This window comes from Phoca vitulina, unplaced genomic scaffold (genome assembly GCF_004348235.1).
Source record: "Phoca vitulina isolate PV1807 unplaced genomic scaffold, GSC_HSeal_1.0 scaffold2, whole genome shotgun sequence".
NCBI classification, from domain to species: Eukaryota; Metazoa; Chordata; class Mammalia; order Carnivora; family Phocidae; genus Phoca; species Phoca vitulina.
In genome coordinates, this window is record NW_022589705.1 from 23,736,419 (window position 1) to 23,755,304 (window position 18,886).

The window sequence follows — 18,886 nt, forward strand, 5'->3', positions numbered from 1 at the left end:
TCCCTCTCAGTGCCCTTCACTGGGCCAGCAAAGCTAAAACGGACAGGAGGCATCATTAGTCCTCCGCAGGAGTCACTACTGAGGAATGAAATGCCCCTTCCTCAAATGGAAAGCGGAAGAAAGTAGGGGATGTGAGCAGGCTCACCGTCTCCCAGGTTCAGTTCTGGAAGACAGAGTTGATGTCAGTCTCTCTCCTTTTTTTTTTTTTTTTTTTTTGTCCTAGGAGATGTGAATGAGCTGATGGATATGGTACAACACCATGTTCCAGAGGCAAAACTGGTGGAATGCATTGGTCAAGAACTTATCTTCCTTCTTCCAAATAAGAATCTCAAGCAGAGAGCATACACCAGCCTTTTCAGAGAGCTCGAGGGCACACTAGCCGACCTGGGGCTCAGCAGTTTTGGAATTTCTGACACTCCCCTGGAAGAGGTAAGGCAGAGATTCCAGCTGGCTCCCCTGAGGTAGCAGAGAATGTGGTTCTTTGCAGAAGTCTAATATTAGGGGGACGTTTTATAAAGGCAAAAAGCTGTAACTCCCCACCCAAGCATAGCAACAATCTTCATTTTTGGCTCACTTCTTCGTGCCTCTGTCCATCCAGAAACATGTTTCACGTAGCTGTGGTCGCTATGTGCACACACTTTTATATTTATAGATGACTGTGTTCTTAGATAAATCGCAATATATTTTCTTTCCATTATGAAGCAGCACCCAACAAAACTGAGCTTGGGTTAGATTTTTTTCTGAGAATGGAATGCCTAAACCAAATGTTCTCTTTTTCCTTTCTTGACAGATTTTTCTGAAGGTCACGGAGGATTCTGACTCAGGACCTCTGTTTGCTGGTATGATTCCAGAGTGTGTTCCCTCACCACACTCCCCAAGCTCTGTATTGAAAATCTAAGGAAAATTTCATGAAGCAACAAAGCAGGCAAATACCCCTCCATTGTATTTATCTGACCCCCAAATAACACACATTTTGCATTCTTGGTTCCTTTAAATGACAAAGGAATGACAAATGTAATTAGGTCTGGGTGCAAAGACTAGATGAATCAGGATTCTTAAGGAGGTCAGGCTGGGAGCTTCACCACCCCCAAGTTTCTCATCCCACTTTCGGGTCTCCTATACCTGCCACATCACCATCCTCATCTGCTCCTCTTATCTCCGCCAGGCCTCTGATCCACTCCTGTCTGGTCTGCATGAGTGACAGCCCACAGAGTCCCTAGAGATAATGGTGACAGTGAATACAACCCAGATACCAGCTGGGATCTTCTGGCCTCTTTGAAATAGAGATAAAATTATTCTGAGCTTTCATTTAGTGCCCTATGGAACTTTGCAACTGTGGAGGCCATAATTGCATAATTGCTGTGGATTTGGGGGTCTCTCTTCTACATGTGTGAGCCTGGGCTCCAACTAGCCCCTTCTGTGATTTCTACCAAAACTCCAGAGCCACAGAAAGCATTCATGAGTGAATTTCCTGTGGAGGATAGGAGATAGGGAGATGGACATGCAGGCAGAATTACCTGCCATGACCCAGGCCGCTTCTGATAGAATAATAGGCATCCTCCCACACTGATAAAATCCTCTATCTGCCTCCTCTGTCTCTGCTGTGTTTTCCTCTCTCCTGCTCATGGGCAAAGCTGCATGCCATTCTCCTTCAATGCCTTGGGCTCCCGCTATTGGTTACCTTTTTCTACTCAGTAGAGAAATACCACAGTATTTTCCTGTGCAAAGACAATTTCCTCCCTGTGAAGTTTCTGATGCCAACTCTTAAGATATATAGTTTTCATCTTGCTTCGTAAGTGGTCCCAGAAGTCTGTTTATCAGCTATGCCTAGAACTACCAGTGGTCAAATACACCAGCCCAAATGTGCTGCCTGGCCCAGGTGAGTCACATGGTAGCCAGAAGAGGTGGGCATCCTGGCAGAGTGGGGAGGGAAGGGCAGTCTGCCGGAGAGGGTGGGAGCAGCCCAGGTGTTCTTTCCAGCTTTATAGACACAGAAATGGAATTCTCCCAGGTCACCCAAAGACAAAGACTTACATTAACCAAGACTTGAAATGAAAATATGCAAATATATATCAGAAGCTATGATGTTTTCAAGAGTTGGGGCTTTCATCAGCACAAAATACTCCTTAATAATTAGATCTTCTCAGGAGAATAAATTGGACATCAGAAGACTGGTCAGCCCGGGCATAGAATAGGATGTTCCAAAGAGACATACAGGGATAGAGGTTAAGAGTGTAGCTGCTAGAGTAGGGCAGATCTCGATAATATGCTCCACAATTTACTAACTGAGTGGCTTTGGGTAAATACTTAGCCTCTTTGTACCTCAGATTCCTCATCTGCAAAATGGGGCAATTAATAGTATCCACCTTTTAGGATTGTTGAGAGAATTAAATGAGTTAATACATGCCAAGTTTTAACACAGTATGTGATTTCTGATTAAGATTTAGCAACATCCTAATTTACAAATCATCTTTTACTTCAACCTTGTTTAGCTCTTTATACTTCATGGAGCACGTAACATCCGTTGTTTTGATTGTCACTATAATCTCATGAGGCTGCTAAGACAGAAACTGAGCTCACACAGATTGGATGACTTGCCTTAAAATCAAACAGGTTTCTGAGTCTTATTCCCTGGTTTTAGCTCTCAAACTAGGACCAAGTCCACACTCTCACTGTGGACCTTTTCCCATTTTTCAGATGGCTAAATGCATTTTTTAATTGGCTCCATTTTAGAGGATGACAGTTTCTGATCTTATCTCCAAAGTCTGAAGGAACTTGTAGGTATCCATTGGGGTCCCAAGTTTCAAGGTACCAAAAGGGTCAGTGCAGCCTCTAAAGGTGTGGCTCACAGCCAGTGACCACTAGAGGGCAGCAGAAAGCCAGGAACAAACACGGTTCTGACTGCCCTCAGCTGGCGCCCTCTGCTCTGGCCTCCACAGTGGGCTCCAGTCTGGATGGGGCATCAGAGAGAGAGCAAAGCTCATGGGATAGACATGAGGAAAGGCAGCAGGATCCTACCAGAGGGAGGAGCAGCCACAGCACACATCACATCTGAGCCCACGGGGCACCTTGGTGGCTCAGTCAATTAAGCATCCGACTCTTGGTTTCAGCTGGGGTCATGATCTCAGGGTCCTGGGATCTGGAACCCCGCATTGGGCTGCCCACTTAATAGGGAGTCTGCTTCTTCTCTCCCTCTCCTTCTGCCCCTCCCCCTGCTCACACTCTCACTCTATCTCTAAAATAAACAAATCTTTAAAAAAAAAAAATCTGAGCCCAGATCAGGGAAAGGAGGCGGGAGAACTGGGGCTCTGGCACCAGGTCATGAGTGAGGCTGCAGAAGCCAGGATGCTGCGTTGCAGGTGCCTGTGAGTGTTAGCTGAAAGGGTGACTGGGCTTGCGGCTGCCCTTGTGCTGGGGGACTTTAGGACGGGTTAAGAAAGCAGCTGGGGACCAACCAGCGGTCCTCTAGGCTCGCCCTTTATGTCCAGCAACATGTTCTACAAATGAACATTAATCAGTGATGATAAACTATAGCCTCAACATAACTAGTGACTTGCAGTGAGTAGTTCTTAAAGCACATTTACGTGTTAGCTTGTTTAATCCTCATCACAACTCTGTGAAATGTTTTCATTTTCGTTTTACAGAGGAGAAACCTCAGATTCAGAAAGTCCAATTTATGCATCTAGTAAGAGTCAGGATTCAAACCCAGGTCACCTAACTCCTAGTTTACTAGTCTTTCCACCGCTTCCCAGTGGCCTCTAAGAATTTAGAAAAAAACCAAGTCAACTCTGACTTTTACTTAAGTCCATAGGTTACACATGAATATATTTTGCTGTTTAAAAATTGAAATAATACAAAAAAAGCTAAAATCACCCTCCCCCTTCATCCCCACCCCTTATCCAGCTCTCCCCCTGCAGTGGTAACTTCTTTTAATAGTTGGTGGGTATTCTGTCAGAGCTTTGCTGTTACATATGTCCATGTGTATATATGTATAACATATAATTTTTTGTATATGATGCACGTGGCTCTCTAGTGTAAATATGATCTTATTACACACATTGCTCTGTAAGGTTGATTTTTTTTACTTAGTTATATGTTTTTATTGATATAAATGTCAATGCATTTATATCCTCTTCTCTTTAGCTACTGTAGAGAATTTTTAAAGTATTTCAGGTGATTCTGTCTATAGATGATAAAAAAAAAATGGAATCATCATTTTATTTTTATTTATTTATTTTCTTTTTGGTAGGCTCCACACCCAATGTGGGGCTTAAACTCACGACCCTTGAGTTTAAGAGCCATATGCTCTGCTGACTGAGCCAGCTAGGTGTCCCCCAAAATAGAATCTTTAAAAGCTTATTAACCTACCTCGCCTGACATTTTGTTGCTAATTTAAATGAAGGGAAAAACCAGTGCAGTAAAAAAAAAAAAAAAAAAAAAAAGGCACATGAGAGCCAAACCCTGCGAGTGTTTTTTTCTAAATTTATTAATTCAATCTTCCAAATCAGGGGGCACTCAACAGAGAAGAGAAAACGTCAGCCTCCGACACCCGTGGTTGGGCCCCAGAGAGGCCAGAGAGATTCCGCAGGGCTCCGATGGGGGCGCAGCCGAAGCAGCGCCTCCCCCTGGCGGCCAGGCCTGCCCGGAGCCCAAGCCCCGCAGCCAGCTCAACACAGGGGCGCGGCTCCTCCTCCAGCACGTGCAGGCATTGCTGGTCAAGCGGTTCCACCGCAGTGTGCGCAGCCACAAGGACTTCCTGGCCCAGGTATTACTGTCGGGCCTTGCCCGCGCTTGGCCTCTGGTGGCCAAGGCCTGCCTGCCCTCTCCTGGCCTTTCCCTCCTCTCTCTTTCTGGCTTTCTCCTGGCCTTTCTCCTGCCGGCGCTTCAGACACAGTGATGAGCACCCTCTTGAGGTTCTCTCGGCTTTGTTTGCTCCTTGCCAACTTTATTGTGATTCCTAGTAACATAAAGATTCTCCGTTAAGTGTTTGACCTCACTAGCAGAGAAAATAAAATAATAGTGAATATGTTAAGATTGTTTTCATTTTTACAGTGAAGGGCAAAGTCATATTTGCATTCATTTTTGCAGTGACCCTACATATCAAGGTCATTGGCCTCTTTTTCCTTTTTCCTTTTCTCTTAAATTAACTTTTTAATTTTAATTCCAGTATTATTAACCTACAGTGTTATATTAGTTTCAGATGTACAATATAGTGAGTGATTCAGCAATTCTGTATGTTACTCAGTGCTCATCATGACCAGCGTACTCCTCAATCCCCATCACCTATTTCACTCCCCCCACCGTAACCATCAGTTTGTTCTCTGTAGTTAAGAGTCTGTTTCTTGGTTTGTCTCTCTCTCTCTCTTTTTCTTCCCTTTGCTCATTTGTTTCTTAAATTCCACATATGAGTGAGATCATATGGTACTTGTCTTTGACTGACTTATTTCACTTAGCATTATACTCTCTAGCTCCATCCATGTCACTGCAAATGGCAAGATTTCATTCTCTTTTATGACTAATATTCCATGGTATATATCTCATGTTTTCTTTATCCATTCATCTATCCATGGACACTTGGGCAACTTCCATAGTTTGGATATTGTAAATAATGCTGCAATAAACATGGGGGGGGGGGGGCTTTGTCCCTTTGAATTAGTGTTTTTGTATTTTTTGGGTAAATATCCAGTAGTGCAATTACTGTTTTTAATTTTTTGAGGAACCTCAATACTGTTTTCCACAGTGGCTGGCCCAGTTTGCATTCCCACCAAGGGTTCCTTTTTCTCCACATCCTTGCCAACACATGTTTCTTGTGTTGTTGATTTTAGGCATTCTGATAGGTGTGAGGTGATATCTCATTGTGGTTTTGATTTGCATTTTCCTGATGATGAGTGTTGTCAAACATCTTTTCATGTGCTGTTGGCCATCTATTTGTCTTTGGAGAAAGGTCTGTCTTGTCTTCTGCCCAATTTTAAATTGGATTATTTGTTTTTGGGGTGTTGAGTTGTATCAGTTCTTTATATATTTTGGATACTAACCCTCTATCAGATATGTCATTTGCAAATATCTTCTCTCACTCTGTAGGTTGCCTTTTAGTTTTGTTGATTACTTCCTTTGCTGTGCAGAAGCTTTTTATTCTGCTGTAGTTTTAATAGTTTATTTTTGCTTTTATCTCCCTTGCCTCAGGAGACATATCTAGAAAAAGGTTGCTATGGCTGATGTCAGAGAAATTACTTCCTGTGCTCTCTTCTAGGGTTTTTATGGTTTCAGGTCTCACATTTAGGTCTCTTATCCATTTTGAGTTATATTTGTGTTTGGTGTAAGAAAGTGATCCACTGTCATTCTTTTCATGTAATCATATAGTTTTCCCAGCACCATTTGTTGAAGAGACCTTTTCTCGTGGCTTATTCTATCCTACTTTGTCAAAGATTAATTGAGTGTTTATTTCTGGGTTCTCTATTGTGTTCTATTGATCTATTTGTTTTTGTGTCAGTACCGTGCTGTTTTGATTACTACAGCTTTGTAATAGAACTTAAAGTCTGGAATTGTGATACCTCCAGTTTTGTTCTTCTTTTTCAAAATTGCTTTGGCTATTCAGGGTCTTTTGTAGTTCCATACAAATATTAGGATTGTTTGTTCTAGTTCTGTGAAAAATGCTATTGGTATTTTGATAGGAATTGCATTCAATCTATAGATTGCTTTGGGTACTCTTTTTTTTTAATGGCTTTTGATTCATTTTTATTTTTTATTTTTTTAAATTTTATTATGTTATGTTAGTCACCATGCATTACATCATTAGTTTTTGATGTAGTGTTCCATGATTCATTGTTTGCATATAACACCCAGTGCTCCATGCAATACATGCCCTCCTTAATACTCATCATGGGGCTAACCCATCCCCCCACCCCGTCCCCACTAAAATCCTCAGTTTGTTTCTCAGAGTCCGTAGTCTCTCATGGTTCATCTCCCCTTCCGATTCCCCCCCCTTCCTTTTTCCCTTCCTACTATCATCTTCTTCTTCTTCTCCTTCTTCTTCTTCTTCTTCTTTCTTTTTTCTTCTTTCTTCTTTCTTCTTTCTTCTTTCTTCCTCTTTCTTCTTCTTTCTTCTTCTTTCTTCTTTTTAACATACAATGTATTATTTGTTCCAGGAGTACAGGTCTGTGATTCATCAGTCTTACACAATTCACAGTACTCACCATAGCACATACTCTCTCCAATGTCTATCACCCAGCCACCCCATCCCTCCCACCCCCCACCAATCCAGCAACCCTCAGTTTGTTTCCTGAGATTAAGAATTCCTCATGTCAGTGAGATCATATGATACTTCTCTTTCTCTGATTGACTTATTTCGTTTGGCATAATACCCTCTAGTTCCATCCACATTGTTGCAAGTGGCAAGATTTTGGGTTTTTTTGATGGCTGTGTAATATTCCATTGTATATATATACCACATCTTCTTTATCCATTCATCTGTTGATGGACATCTTGGCTCTTTCCATAGTTTGGCTATTGTGGACATTGCTGCTATAAACATGGGGTGCACATACCCCTTTGGATCACTACATTTGTATCTTTGGGGTAAATACCCAGTAGTGCAATTGCTGGGTCGTAGGGTAGCTCTATTTTCAACTTTTTGAGGAACCTCCATACTGTTTTCCAGAGTGGCTGCACCAGCTTGCATTCCCACCAACAGTGTAGGAGGGTTCCCCTTTCTCCGCATCCCTGCCAACATCTGTCCTTTCCTGACTTGTTAATTTTAGCCATTCTGACTGGTGTGGGGAGGTGGTATCTCATTGAGGTTTTGATTTGGATTTCGCTGATGCCGAGTGATGTTGAGCACCTTTTCATGTGTCTGTTGGCCATTTGGATGTCTTCTTCGGAAAAATGTCTGTTCATGTCTTCTGCCCATTTCTTGATTGGATTATTGTTCCTTGGGTGTTGAGTTTGATAAGTTCTTTATAGATTTTGGGTACTAGCCCTTTATCTGATATGTCGTTTGCAAATATTTTCTCCCATTCTGTCAGTTGTCTTTTGGTTTTGTTGACTGTTTCCTTTGCTGTGCAAAAGCTTTTTATCTTGATGAAGTCCCACTAGTTCATTTTTGCCCTTGCTTCCCTTGCCTTTGGCAATGTTTCTGGGAAGAAGTTGCTGTGGCTGAGGTCGAAGAGGTTGCTGCCTGTGTTCTTCTCTAGGATTTTGATGGATTCCTGTCTCACATTTAGGTCTTTCATCCATTTTGAGTCTATTTTTGCATGTGGTGTAAGGAAATGGTCCAGTTTCATTCTTCTGCATGTGGCTGTCCAATTTTCCCAACACCATTTGTTGAAGAGACTGTCTTTTTTTCATTGGACATTCTTTACTGCTTTGTCGAAGATTAGTTGACCATAGAGTTGAGGGTCCATTTCTGGGCTCTCTATTCTGTTCCATTGATCTATGTGTCTGTTTTTGTGCCAGTACCATACTGTCTTGATGATGACAGCTTTGTAATAGAGCTTGAAGTCTGGAATTGTGATGCCACCAGCTTGGCTTTTCTTTTTCAACATTCCTCTGGCTGTTCGGGGTCTTTTCTGGTTCCATACAAATTTTAGGATTATTTGTTCCATTTCTTTGAAAAAAGTGGATGATATTTAGATAGGGATTGCATTAAATGTGTAGATTGCTCTCGGTAGCATAGACATTTTCACAATATTTGTTCTTCCAGTCCATGAGCATGGAACGTTTTTCCATTTCTTTGTGTCTTCCTCAATTTTTTTCATGAGTATTCTATAGTTTTCTGAGTAAAGATTCTTTGCCTCTTTGGTTAGATTTATTCCTAGGTATCTTACAGTTTTGGGTGCAACTGTAAATGGGATCGACTCCTTAATTTCTCTTTCTTCTGTCTTGTTGGAGTATAGAAATGCAACTGATCTCTGTGCATTGATTTTATATCCTGCCATTTTACTGAATTCCTGTATGAGTTCTAGCAGTTTTGGGGTGGAGTCCTTTGGGTTTTCCACATAAAGTATCATATCATCTGCAAAGAGTGAGAGTTTGACTTCTTCTTTGCCAATTCGGATGCCTTTTCTTTCCTTTTGTTGTCTGATTGCTGTGGCTAGGACTTCTAGTACTATGTTGAATAGCAGTGGTGATAGGGGACATCCCTGCTGTGTTCCTGACCTTAGGGGGAAAGCTCTCAGTTTTTCCCCATTGAGAATATTTGCTGTGGGTTTTTCATAGATGGCTTTTATGATATTGAAGTATGGACCCTCTATCCCTACACTCTGAAGAGTTTTAATCAAGAAAGGATACTGTACTTTGTCAAATGCTTTTTCTGCATCTATTGAGAGGATCATATGGTTCTTGTTCTTTCTTTTATTAATGTATTGTATCACATTGATTGATTTGCGGATGTTGAACCAACCTCGCAGCCCAGGAATAAATCCCACTTGGTCCTGGTGAATAATCCTTTTAATGTACTGTTGGATCCTATTGGCTAGTATTTTGGTGAGAATTTTTGCATCCATGTTCATCAGGGATATTGGTCTGTAATTCTCCTTTTTGATGGAGTCTTTGTCTGACTTTGGGATCAAGGTAATGCTGGCCTCATAAAATGAGTTTGGAAGTTTTCCTTCCATTTCTATTTTTTGGAACAGTTTCAGAAGAATAGGTATTAATTCTTCTTGAAATGTTTGGTAGAATTCCCCTGGGAAGCCATCTGGCCCTGGGCTCTTGTTTGTTGGGAGATTTTTGATGACTGCTTCAATTTCCTTACTGGTTATGGGTCTGTTCAGGTTTTCTATTTCTTCCTGGTTCAGTTTTGGTAGTTTATAGGTCTCTAGGAATGCATCCATTTCTTCCAGATTGTCCAATTTGCTGGCATATAGTTGCTCATAATATGTTCTTATAATTGTTTGTATTTCTTTGGTGTTGGTTGTGATCTCTCCTCTTTGATTCATGATTTTATTTATTTGGGTCATTTCTCTTTTCTTTTTGATAAGTCTGGCCAGGGGTTTATCAATCTTGTTAATTCTTTCAAAGAACCAGCTCCTAGTTTCGTTGATCTGTTCTACTGTTCTTTTGGTTTCTATTTCATTGGTTTCTGCTCTGATCTTTATTATTTCTCTTCTCCTGCTGGGCTTAGGCTTTATTTGCTGTTCTTTCTCCAGCTCCTTTAGGTGTAGGGTTAGGTTGTATATTTGAGACCTTCCCTATTTCTTGAGAAAGCTTTGTATTGCTATATACTTTCCTCTCAGGACACCCTGTATCCCAAAGATTTTGAACAGTTGTGTTTTCATTTTCATTTGTTTCCATGAATTTTTTAATTCTTCTTTAATTTCCTGGTTGACCCATTCATTCTTTAGTAGGACGCTCTTTACCCTCCATGTATTTGAGTTCTTTCCAACTTTCCTCTTGTGATTGAGTTCTAGTTTCAAAGCATTGTGGTCTGAAAATATGCAGGGAATGATCCCAATCTTTTGGTACAGGTTGAGACCTGATTTGTGACCAGGATGTGATCTATTCTGGAGAATGTTCCATGGGGACTAGAGAAGAATGTGTACTCTGTTGCTTTGGGATGGAATGTTCTGAATATATCTATGAAGTCCATTTGGTCCAGTGTGTCATTTAAAGCCTTTATTTCCTTGCTGATCTTTTGCTTAGATGATCTGTCCATTTCAGTGAGGGGGGTGTTAAAGTCCCCTACTACTGTATTGTTATCGATGTGTTTCTTTGCTTTTGTTATTAATTGGCTTATATAATTGGCTGCTCCCATGTTAGGGGCATAGATATTTACAATTAATTGTTAGATCTTCTTGTTGGATAGACCCTTTAAGTAGGATATAGTGTCCTTCCTCATCTCTTATTATAGTCTTTGGTTTAAAATCTAATTTGTCTGATATAAGGATTGCCACCCCAGCTTTCTTTTGATGTCCATTAGCATGGGAAATGGTTTTCCACCCCCTCACTTTCAATCTGGGGGTGTCTTTGGGTCTAAAATGAGTCTCTTGCAGGTAGCATATCGATGGGTCTTGTTTTTTTTTATCCAATCTGATACACTGTGTCTTTTGATTGGCATTTAGCCCATTTACATTCAGGGAAACTATTGAAAAATATGAATTTAGTGCCATTGGATTGCCTGTAAGGTGACTGTTACTGTATATTGTCTCTATTCCTTTCTGGTCTATGCTACTTTTAGGCTCTCTCTTTGCTTAGAGGACCCCTTTCAAGATTTCTTGTAGGGCTGGTTTGGTGTTTGCAAATTCTTTTAGTTTTTGTTTGTCCTGGAAGCTTTTTATCTCTCCATCTGTTTTCAATGACAGCCTAGCTGGATATAGTATTCTTGGCTGCATATTTTTCTCATTTAGTGCTCTGAATATATTATGCCAGTCCTTTCTGGCCTGCCAGGTCTCTGTGGTTAGGTCTGCTGCCAGTCTAATGTTTCTACCATTGTAGGTTACAGACCTCTTGTCCTGAGCTGCTTTCAGGATTTTCTCTTTGTTTCTGAGACTTGTAAGTTTTATTATTAGATGTCGGAGTGTTGACCTATTTTTATTGATTTTGAGGGGGTTTCTCTGTGCCTCCTGGATTCTGATGCCTGTTTCTTCCCCAAATTAGGGAAATTATCTGCTATGATTTGCTCCATTATACCTTCTGCCCCTCTCTCTCTTTCTTCTTCTTCTGGGATCCCAATTATTCTAATATTGTTTTATCTTATGGTATTACTTATCTCTCGAATTCTGCCCTCATGATCCAGCAGTTATTTCTCTCTTTTTCTCAGCTTCTTTATTCTCCATCATTTGTTCTTCTATATCACTAATTCTGTCTTCTGCCTCATTTATCCTAGCAGTTAGAGCCTCCATTTTTGATTGCACCTCATTAATAGCCTTTTTGATTTCGACTTGGTTAGATTTTAGTTCTTTTATTTCTCCAGAAAGGGTTTCTCTAGTATCTTCCATGCTTTTTTCAAGCCCAGCTAGTATATTTATAATTGTCATTCTGAACTCTAGTTCTGACATCTTACTAATGTCTGTATTGATTAGGTCCCTGGCAGTCAGTACTGCCTCTTGTTCTTTTTTTTGAGGTGAGTTTTTCAATCTTGTCATTTTGTCCAGAGGAGAATAGATGAATGAGAGAACAAAGTGCTAACAGGGTAACAACGACCCCGGAAAAATATACACTAAACAAATCAGAAGAGACCCAAAACCAGGGGGAAAAGAAAGGGAAAGAAAGAAAAGAAAAAAGAATATGATCAAACATGATCAGGATGGTGAATAGATCAGTGCCACACACTAGATTTTGGGCGTATTTTGGTCTGTTAGAAGAAACTGCCTCCCAAAATTTTAAAGAAAGAAAAACTTACATATGTACAAAAATAAAGGTAAATACGATGAAGGATGGAATATTGACTCTAAAGATGAAAATTATAAAAGATTTTATAAAAAGAATTGATAAGAAGTTGGTTGAAAAAAGAAAGAAGAGAAATAAAAAAAAAGGGGGGGGGGAGAGAATGTGACCAGGCAGGAGACTAGAACAAAGCCATACACTAGAGATTAAGGGTATATTTTGGTCTGTTAGAAGAAACTGTATCCCAAAATTTTAAAGAGAGAACAACTTATATATATACAAAAAATAAGGTTAACTACAATGAAGGGGTAGAATATGACTCTAAAAATGAAAAATAAAAAAGATTTTTAAAAAAGGGATTGATAAGATGTTGGTTGAAAAAGGGAAAAAGAAAAATTCAAAAAAAATAGAAAAAGAAAATTTAAAAAATTAACTTTGAAAGACTAAAGAATCATGGGGAAAAAAGCCATGAATTCTTTTTTTTTTTAAAGACTTTATTTATTTGTCAGAGAGAGAGAGAGAGCACACAAGCAGGGGGAGGGGCAGACAGAGGGTGAAGCCATGAATTCTATGTGCAGTATTTCCCTAGTGCTGGAGTTCTGCCGTTCTCATTGATCGGTAAACTTGGTCTTGGCTGGCTGTTCTTGCTGATCTTCTGGGGGAGGGGCCTGTTGCATGGTTCCCAAATGTCTTTGCCGGAGGCGGAATTGCCCCGCCCTTGCCGGTCCGGGCTAAGTCATCTGCTCGGGTTTGCTCTCGGGAACTTTTGTTCCCTGCAAGCTTTCCGTTCAGCTTTGGAGGACGACAGTGAAATGGTGGCCTCCGATCTCCGCCCCGGAGGAGCCGAGAACTTGGGGCCCCACTCCTCAGTGTGCCCCCAGAGAAAAGCAGTCAGTCACTCCTGTCTCCCCAGTCTCTGGCTGCACTCCATGCTCACCCGGCCTGTGACCGAGCGTTTCTATCTCTGGCACACGACCCCACGTGGAGTCTCCAAACCCAGCAGATCTCTGCGGTGCGCTCCCGCACCGCTCCTCCCAGGGGAGGAAGGGGAGTCTCCCCGGATCTGCAACTTGTTGGGTCCCTGCTGGGGGAGCAGTGGCCCGACTATGGTGCAGATCGCGGTTTATGGCAACCCTGAGCTGAGAGCCCGCTCCTCGGCTCCATCTCTGCAGTCGGCTTCCCTGCTCCGATACCTGGGAGCTCTGCCTCACTCAGGCACCCCCGGTCTTTCTGTGATCCTGAGGGTCCCGAGACTCCACTGTCCCAGTGAGAGTTCCACCCCCTGCTTAGCCACTGGAGCGATGTCCCTCAGCGGAGCAGATTTCTAAAAGTTCTGATTTTGTGCTCCGCTGCTCTGTCACTTGCCAGAAGCGGCCGACGGAGGCCTCCTCCCCTGTGGTCTATCTTCCTGAATATCGCCTCGGATTCACTTCTCCGCACGTCCTACCTTCCAGAAAGCTGTTGCTTTTCTGTGCAGAGAGTTGCTGCTATTCTTTTCTTCGATCTCTTGTTGAGTTCGTATGTGTTCAGAATGGTTTGATCCCTATCTAGCTGAATTCCTGTGACGAGACGAAATTTAGGTCCCTACTCCTCTGCCATCTTGCTCCTCCTCCCTCTTTTTATATATATATATTTTTTATTCAGATACAGAAACTCTGGTTCACCTCTGGCTGAACATGGCTACCTCAGTGCTCAGTGTTGGCCTACTTCAGCCATTCTTCAGTGGCCACCAGAACATTCTGTTTTCTCCTACACACCTTGCCTTTGTGTGTCTTCCTTTATAATGTTCCCCAGAAGCCTGACCTTCTTCACCAGGGCCCAGTTATGGGGCTGCAACATGTTTAGAAGGATGAGTGTGTGTGTGTGTGTGTGTGTGTGTGTGTGTGTGTGTATTTAACCTACCACATACCATAGCCCACGTTGCCATGTTTATTTTCTGACAGATTGTGCTCCCAGCCACTTTTGTGTTTTTGGCTCTGATGCTTTCCATCATCGTCCCTCCCTTTGGTGAATATCCGGCTTTGGTCCTTCACCCCTGGATGTATGGGCAGCAGTACACTTTCTTCAGGTGTGTAGACTCATGCCTAAAGGTCATCATTCACCCCTGTGGGTTGTGGGGCTCCCAGGTCAGACTGCTTGGTGGGACCTTCCCCTTTCCACAGCAACCAATGTGGTAGGGAGCCTTGGACTGCCCTCAAAAGGAAGTTAATGTACCCATCACTTGAGAAAGGTGACCCCAAGTGGACAACCAGGACTGCCAGGAGTAAGGAAAGAGAAAGTAAAGGTTGGGTGAATAGGTTCAACTCCATCTTTTTGAGGTGTAGACATGATATGCCAGCAGATCGCCAGGCATGTGGAAGTAGCACATTCCCTTCCCAGGAGACCTACAACCACCCCTAGGCAGCATTCTGTGGCTTGAATACATGCCCAGTATGGAGCAGCCATTCAGTGCACGCCTGTCGAGTTGTGTGTTGGCTGCTTTGTCCCTTTGTCCCAGTCATGTATCTGTCAAGTAAGCCCCTCTCACTCTGTCTAGTTTGGACCAGCCGGGCAGTGAGCAGCTTGCAGCACTTGCAGATGTCCTCCTGAACAAGCCAGGCTTTGGCAACCGCTGCCTGAAGGAAGAGTGGCTTCCGTAAGTCCCTGCACACCCCTGTTCTCCCAGCAGCAGCTGCCCTAGGCAAGCCCTGAGGGCGGGGTCCCGGCATGGCAAGTCTCAAGAGGCCCCATCTCCATCCTGCTCTCTGTTACACAGGTGCTTACACATCCCTGACCGTCACCCTGCCTCTCCTTCAACACCCGTGTGCAAGGGTGTCACCACCTCCTAGGAAGCTCCTGTGTCAACAGTCAGCTCTGTATTTCTAGAATTCCCAATATAGAAAGTTCTGTACTGAGTTGACATATGCTTCCCACAACTTATTTGAAAGGAATCTGAACAGGGAAAGGAGGGAGATGTGGGACGTGCTATTGTTTAATTGGACCTAGAATGGCATTAATTACATAACTTTCAATTCCTGTAAGTACAGAGAAGGGAGTTATAGAGAGTAGTTGAAATCCACTAAGAATCCTAAAATTTCAGTATAATTTTAATGGCTTGTCTCATTCAGTGTTTTTCAGAGCTATAGGTAAGGACCAAAACAGACGAAGTTCCAGCTCCTCTTTTATTTGTTCTGTTTCTCAACAGCTAGAGGTGCCAGGAGGAAGAAGGCAGATAAAACAGTCCACAAAGTAGATAGTTATTGCCCAGCCCCACACCTAGTCAATCAACAAAATTCTAGTCTTAATTTTTTTGAGCAGAAACTAACCTCCAAGAATAGAAGAAGATGCGTGGGTCTGAGGACATAGAGGAAAGGCTAAGGAGAGGGTTAGGCGCTATTTCTTATTTTTAGGGATTTTTATCAACTGGAGCTGCTTGTGAAATATTTTCTTGCCTTCCATGAGGGAGTATCCCTGTGGCAATTCAACCCCCTGGAAGACTCCTTCTGTGTCCCCGAACATCACCCACCTGTTCCAGAAGCAGAAATGGACGCCAGAGGACCCCTCGCCCTCCTGCATGTGCAGCACCAGAGAGAAGCTCACCATGCTCCCTGAGTGCCCCGAGGGCGCAGGGGGGCTCCCACCCCCTCAGGTAGCTCGACCCTCCATGGGAAACCAGAGGCCCTGAGTCTGCCTGTGACAGCAGGGATTGGGGGAAATGCACTGTGCCTCCCGAGTTTGTAGACTAACATTTCAAACTGACAGCTGAGTGAAGGGCCAGAGGAGTCCTCGGGTTCTCTCAGAGGGGCATGCTAAAGGGCCCTGTCACAGCCAGTAGCTCCATTTTCCACCAGGCACTACCTCTTCAATCTAATTAAAAAAAAAAAAAAACTTTAAACACTGAAAAAATATACAAGTCGGGACACCTTGTGGCTCAGTTGGTTAAGTGTCTGCCTTCTGCTCAGGTCATGATCCCAGGGTCCTGGGATTGAGCCCCACATTGGGCTCCCTGCTCAGCGGGGAACCTGCTTCTCCCTCTGCCTGCCACTCCCCCTGCTTGTGCTCTCTTTCTCTCTGACAAATAAATGAATAAAATCTTTTTTTTTTTAAAGCATTAAAAAAAGAAAAAAATATACAAGTCATGTATGCTCATTATAGAAAAATTAGAAAATACAGTTAAGTCAGAAGAAAAAAAAATCATCCTATAATTGGAGATAACCAATAACATTTGCTTTTTATCCATTAAAACAGGATTATATTCAAAATGCTGTCTTGAAACCTGTTATTTTCACTTAAATATATCACGAACATAGGTTCATGTCAATAAATATACATCATCACTTTTAATGCCTGCATACTATTCCACTGTTTCATTTAATTTGTGTAACTAACCTCTCATTGAACATGTGAGTTTTCAGTGTTTTCCATTCCAATGTAGTGTCCATTCAAATGCATATGTATTTGCACACTTGTTAACAACTTAAGACATTTGCCACATGCTGTGTAACTAACATGCATATACATGCATGTGTGCACGTGCGTGCACGCATACACACACACACATACACAAACACAGCCAGCCACCTACATTTTTCTCTGAGCAGCATCCTCTTTGGGGAGGTTTTTTTTTTTTTTTTTAATTTTATTTATTTATTTGAGAAGGAGAGGGAGAGAGAGATCACAAGCAGGAGGGAGGGATAGAGGAAGAAGCAGAGTCCCCACTGAGCAGGGAGCCCAATGCGGGACTCGATCCCAGGACCTGAGCCGAAGGCAGACGCTTAACTGGCTGAGCCACCCAGGAGCCCTTTTTGGGAGTTCTGAACTCCTTGATGTGTCACCCCAGTGAGCCTCTCCCAGGGGTGTCAGAGACAGTGAAAGGAGCCAGAGAAGTCTTACTCTGTCTTCAGTTGCTAACAGGCCTCCCAGCTGACTGGCATGGAACTGGGCCTCGTGTGGCCCTCTCTAATGATCTGCCAGTGATTGAACGATTCCCCAGGAAGCAGTGTGTCCCAGTGGGATGAGCACTGGCATTGGCACAGAGAGCTCCAGTCTGGTTACTTGGCCTCTCTGAGCCTTCATTTCCTCATTTATAAATTAAAGGTAACTACTTACTTCGTAGCGTTATTAGGAGAACTCAATGAAATAATGTGGGTAAAGAAACTGTATTATTTAGAATTAGATTCAACTGAGCTGATGACAACCTCAAACTGATAGTGGATAAACATAAGACACAAGTGAAAGTTCATGCAGGCAGTCGGTGACCTTGTGTTCTGTTGCTCCTCCCTGGTAAACACCCCTTAGCCTCACTGGCCAACATGGCAGAAGCTACTCTCCTGGTAGCAGAGTAGAAGACGAAGAGAGGGCAAAGTGTGCAAATGCACTGTCTTTGAAGGAAGATTTCCAGAAGCTACCACACTGCCCTTTCTCTTAAACATGATTAGCCAGTACTGAACATCAAGGAAGACTGAGAACTATATAGTCTTTATTCTGGGAGGCCTTGAACCCAACAAAAAAGTGTGTTACCATGGCATACAGCAGAAGGGCAGAGCACATAATGGGGGACGACTAAATTTTGCGATAGCATCAATCACCATTGTTGGCCTATAAGTGATTCTGTGTTTGTGAGCATCCTCCTGTTTTTCTCTTTTTTTATTTGGTAAAAGCATATACCTTTATATTTTTCAAGCAATATGTTTTCCCTTTGAATCACAACTCAGCCACTGCAGTGTCATAGAGATTCCAGAAGAGGGAATCAGGGAACTTGTTCCAATTCTCTGTATCCCAAGAGGAAATTTTGCTTCTGCTGGGATGACTGAGGGGCCTTGCAGCCGCTTCTACTCATCCAGCATTGGGACACAGCACAGGAGTCCTTGGCTGGGAAGACAGGGGAGGAGGGCCAAGCATAGCTACATGGAGATTCATTTCCTCAGTGGATCCTACTTTCAAGGCTGCCTGCCTAGCTTAGGAACTTTTTTTCAATAATTAGTCCTTGGTCCCTAGTGGGAAAATTTAACAGATCCCCATAGCCAGAGTCCTAGAAAAAGGCAAGCCAGTTCTTGTGATTTTTTTTTTTTTATCACTCCCGCATTTCCTATCATTGATGCTTCTCTTGGGAGCAAAACTGAATCTCAGGCATCAGTACAGGAGATGCTGTGTGTGTGTGTGTGTGTGTCTTTTACTTGTAAAAGACACACACACACACATATGCTCATATTTAGACCCACTCATCCCACTCACTCAAACACACTCTCCTATTCAGCCTGGAATAAAGCCAAAGGATACAGGCTTCACTCAGAGCTGGTAAATTGTACACATCAGGAAAATGGGGGTGTTGATGCAGTCTTCTCTAGGGTCCCTTCCTGTCCTAACATTCTTTGAATGGTGGTAAGTCCTGATGTGGAAGTGCTCCATCCCTGACTTCTAGAATACACAGAGATCAAGTTGTAGGAGTCTTTTATTTGATAGAATTTTTAGAAAATAATTTATCACAAATTACCAGACACCAGCAACTGTTCCAGCCTAGTTTCTACCAGGGTAGCGTGGCAGGTCCCCTAGGTGCCATTCTCAGCTTGAGAAGCAGGTGACAGAGTGA

The 18,886-nt window shown here is 42.7% G+C and overlaps 1 protein-coding gene across 1 annotated transcript in view; it reads left to right on the forward strand.

The window, feature by feature from the left end:
- The window catches only part of ABCA4 (ATP binding cassette subfamily A member 4), a 132,682-nt gene that overhangs the window by 79,221 nt on the left and 34,575 nt on the right, over positions 1 to 18,886 (forward strand). Inside the window, exons 25-30 of the mRNA XM_032423312.1 lie at positions 224 to 429; positions 791 to 839; positions 4,509 to 4,765; positions 14,262 to 14,386; positions 14,855 to 14,953; positions 15,760 to 15,946. Of these exons, the coding sequence (XP_032279203.1) occupies positions 224 to 429; positions 791 to 839; positions 4,509 to 4,765; positions 14,262 to 14,386; positions 14,855 to 14,953; positions 15,760 to 15,946 (923 nt within the window). The remainder of the gene's footprint in view (positions 1 to 223; positions 430 to 790; positions 840 to 4,508; positions 4,766 to 14,261; positions 14,387 to 14,854; positions 14,954 to 15,759; positions 15,947 to 18,886) is intronic.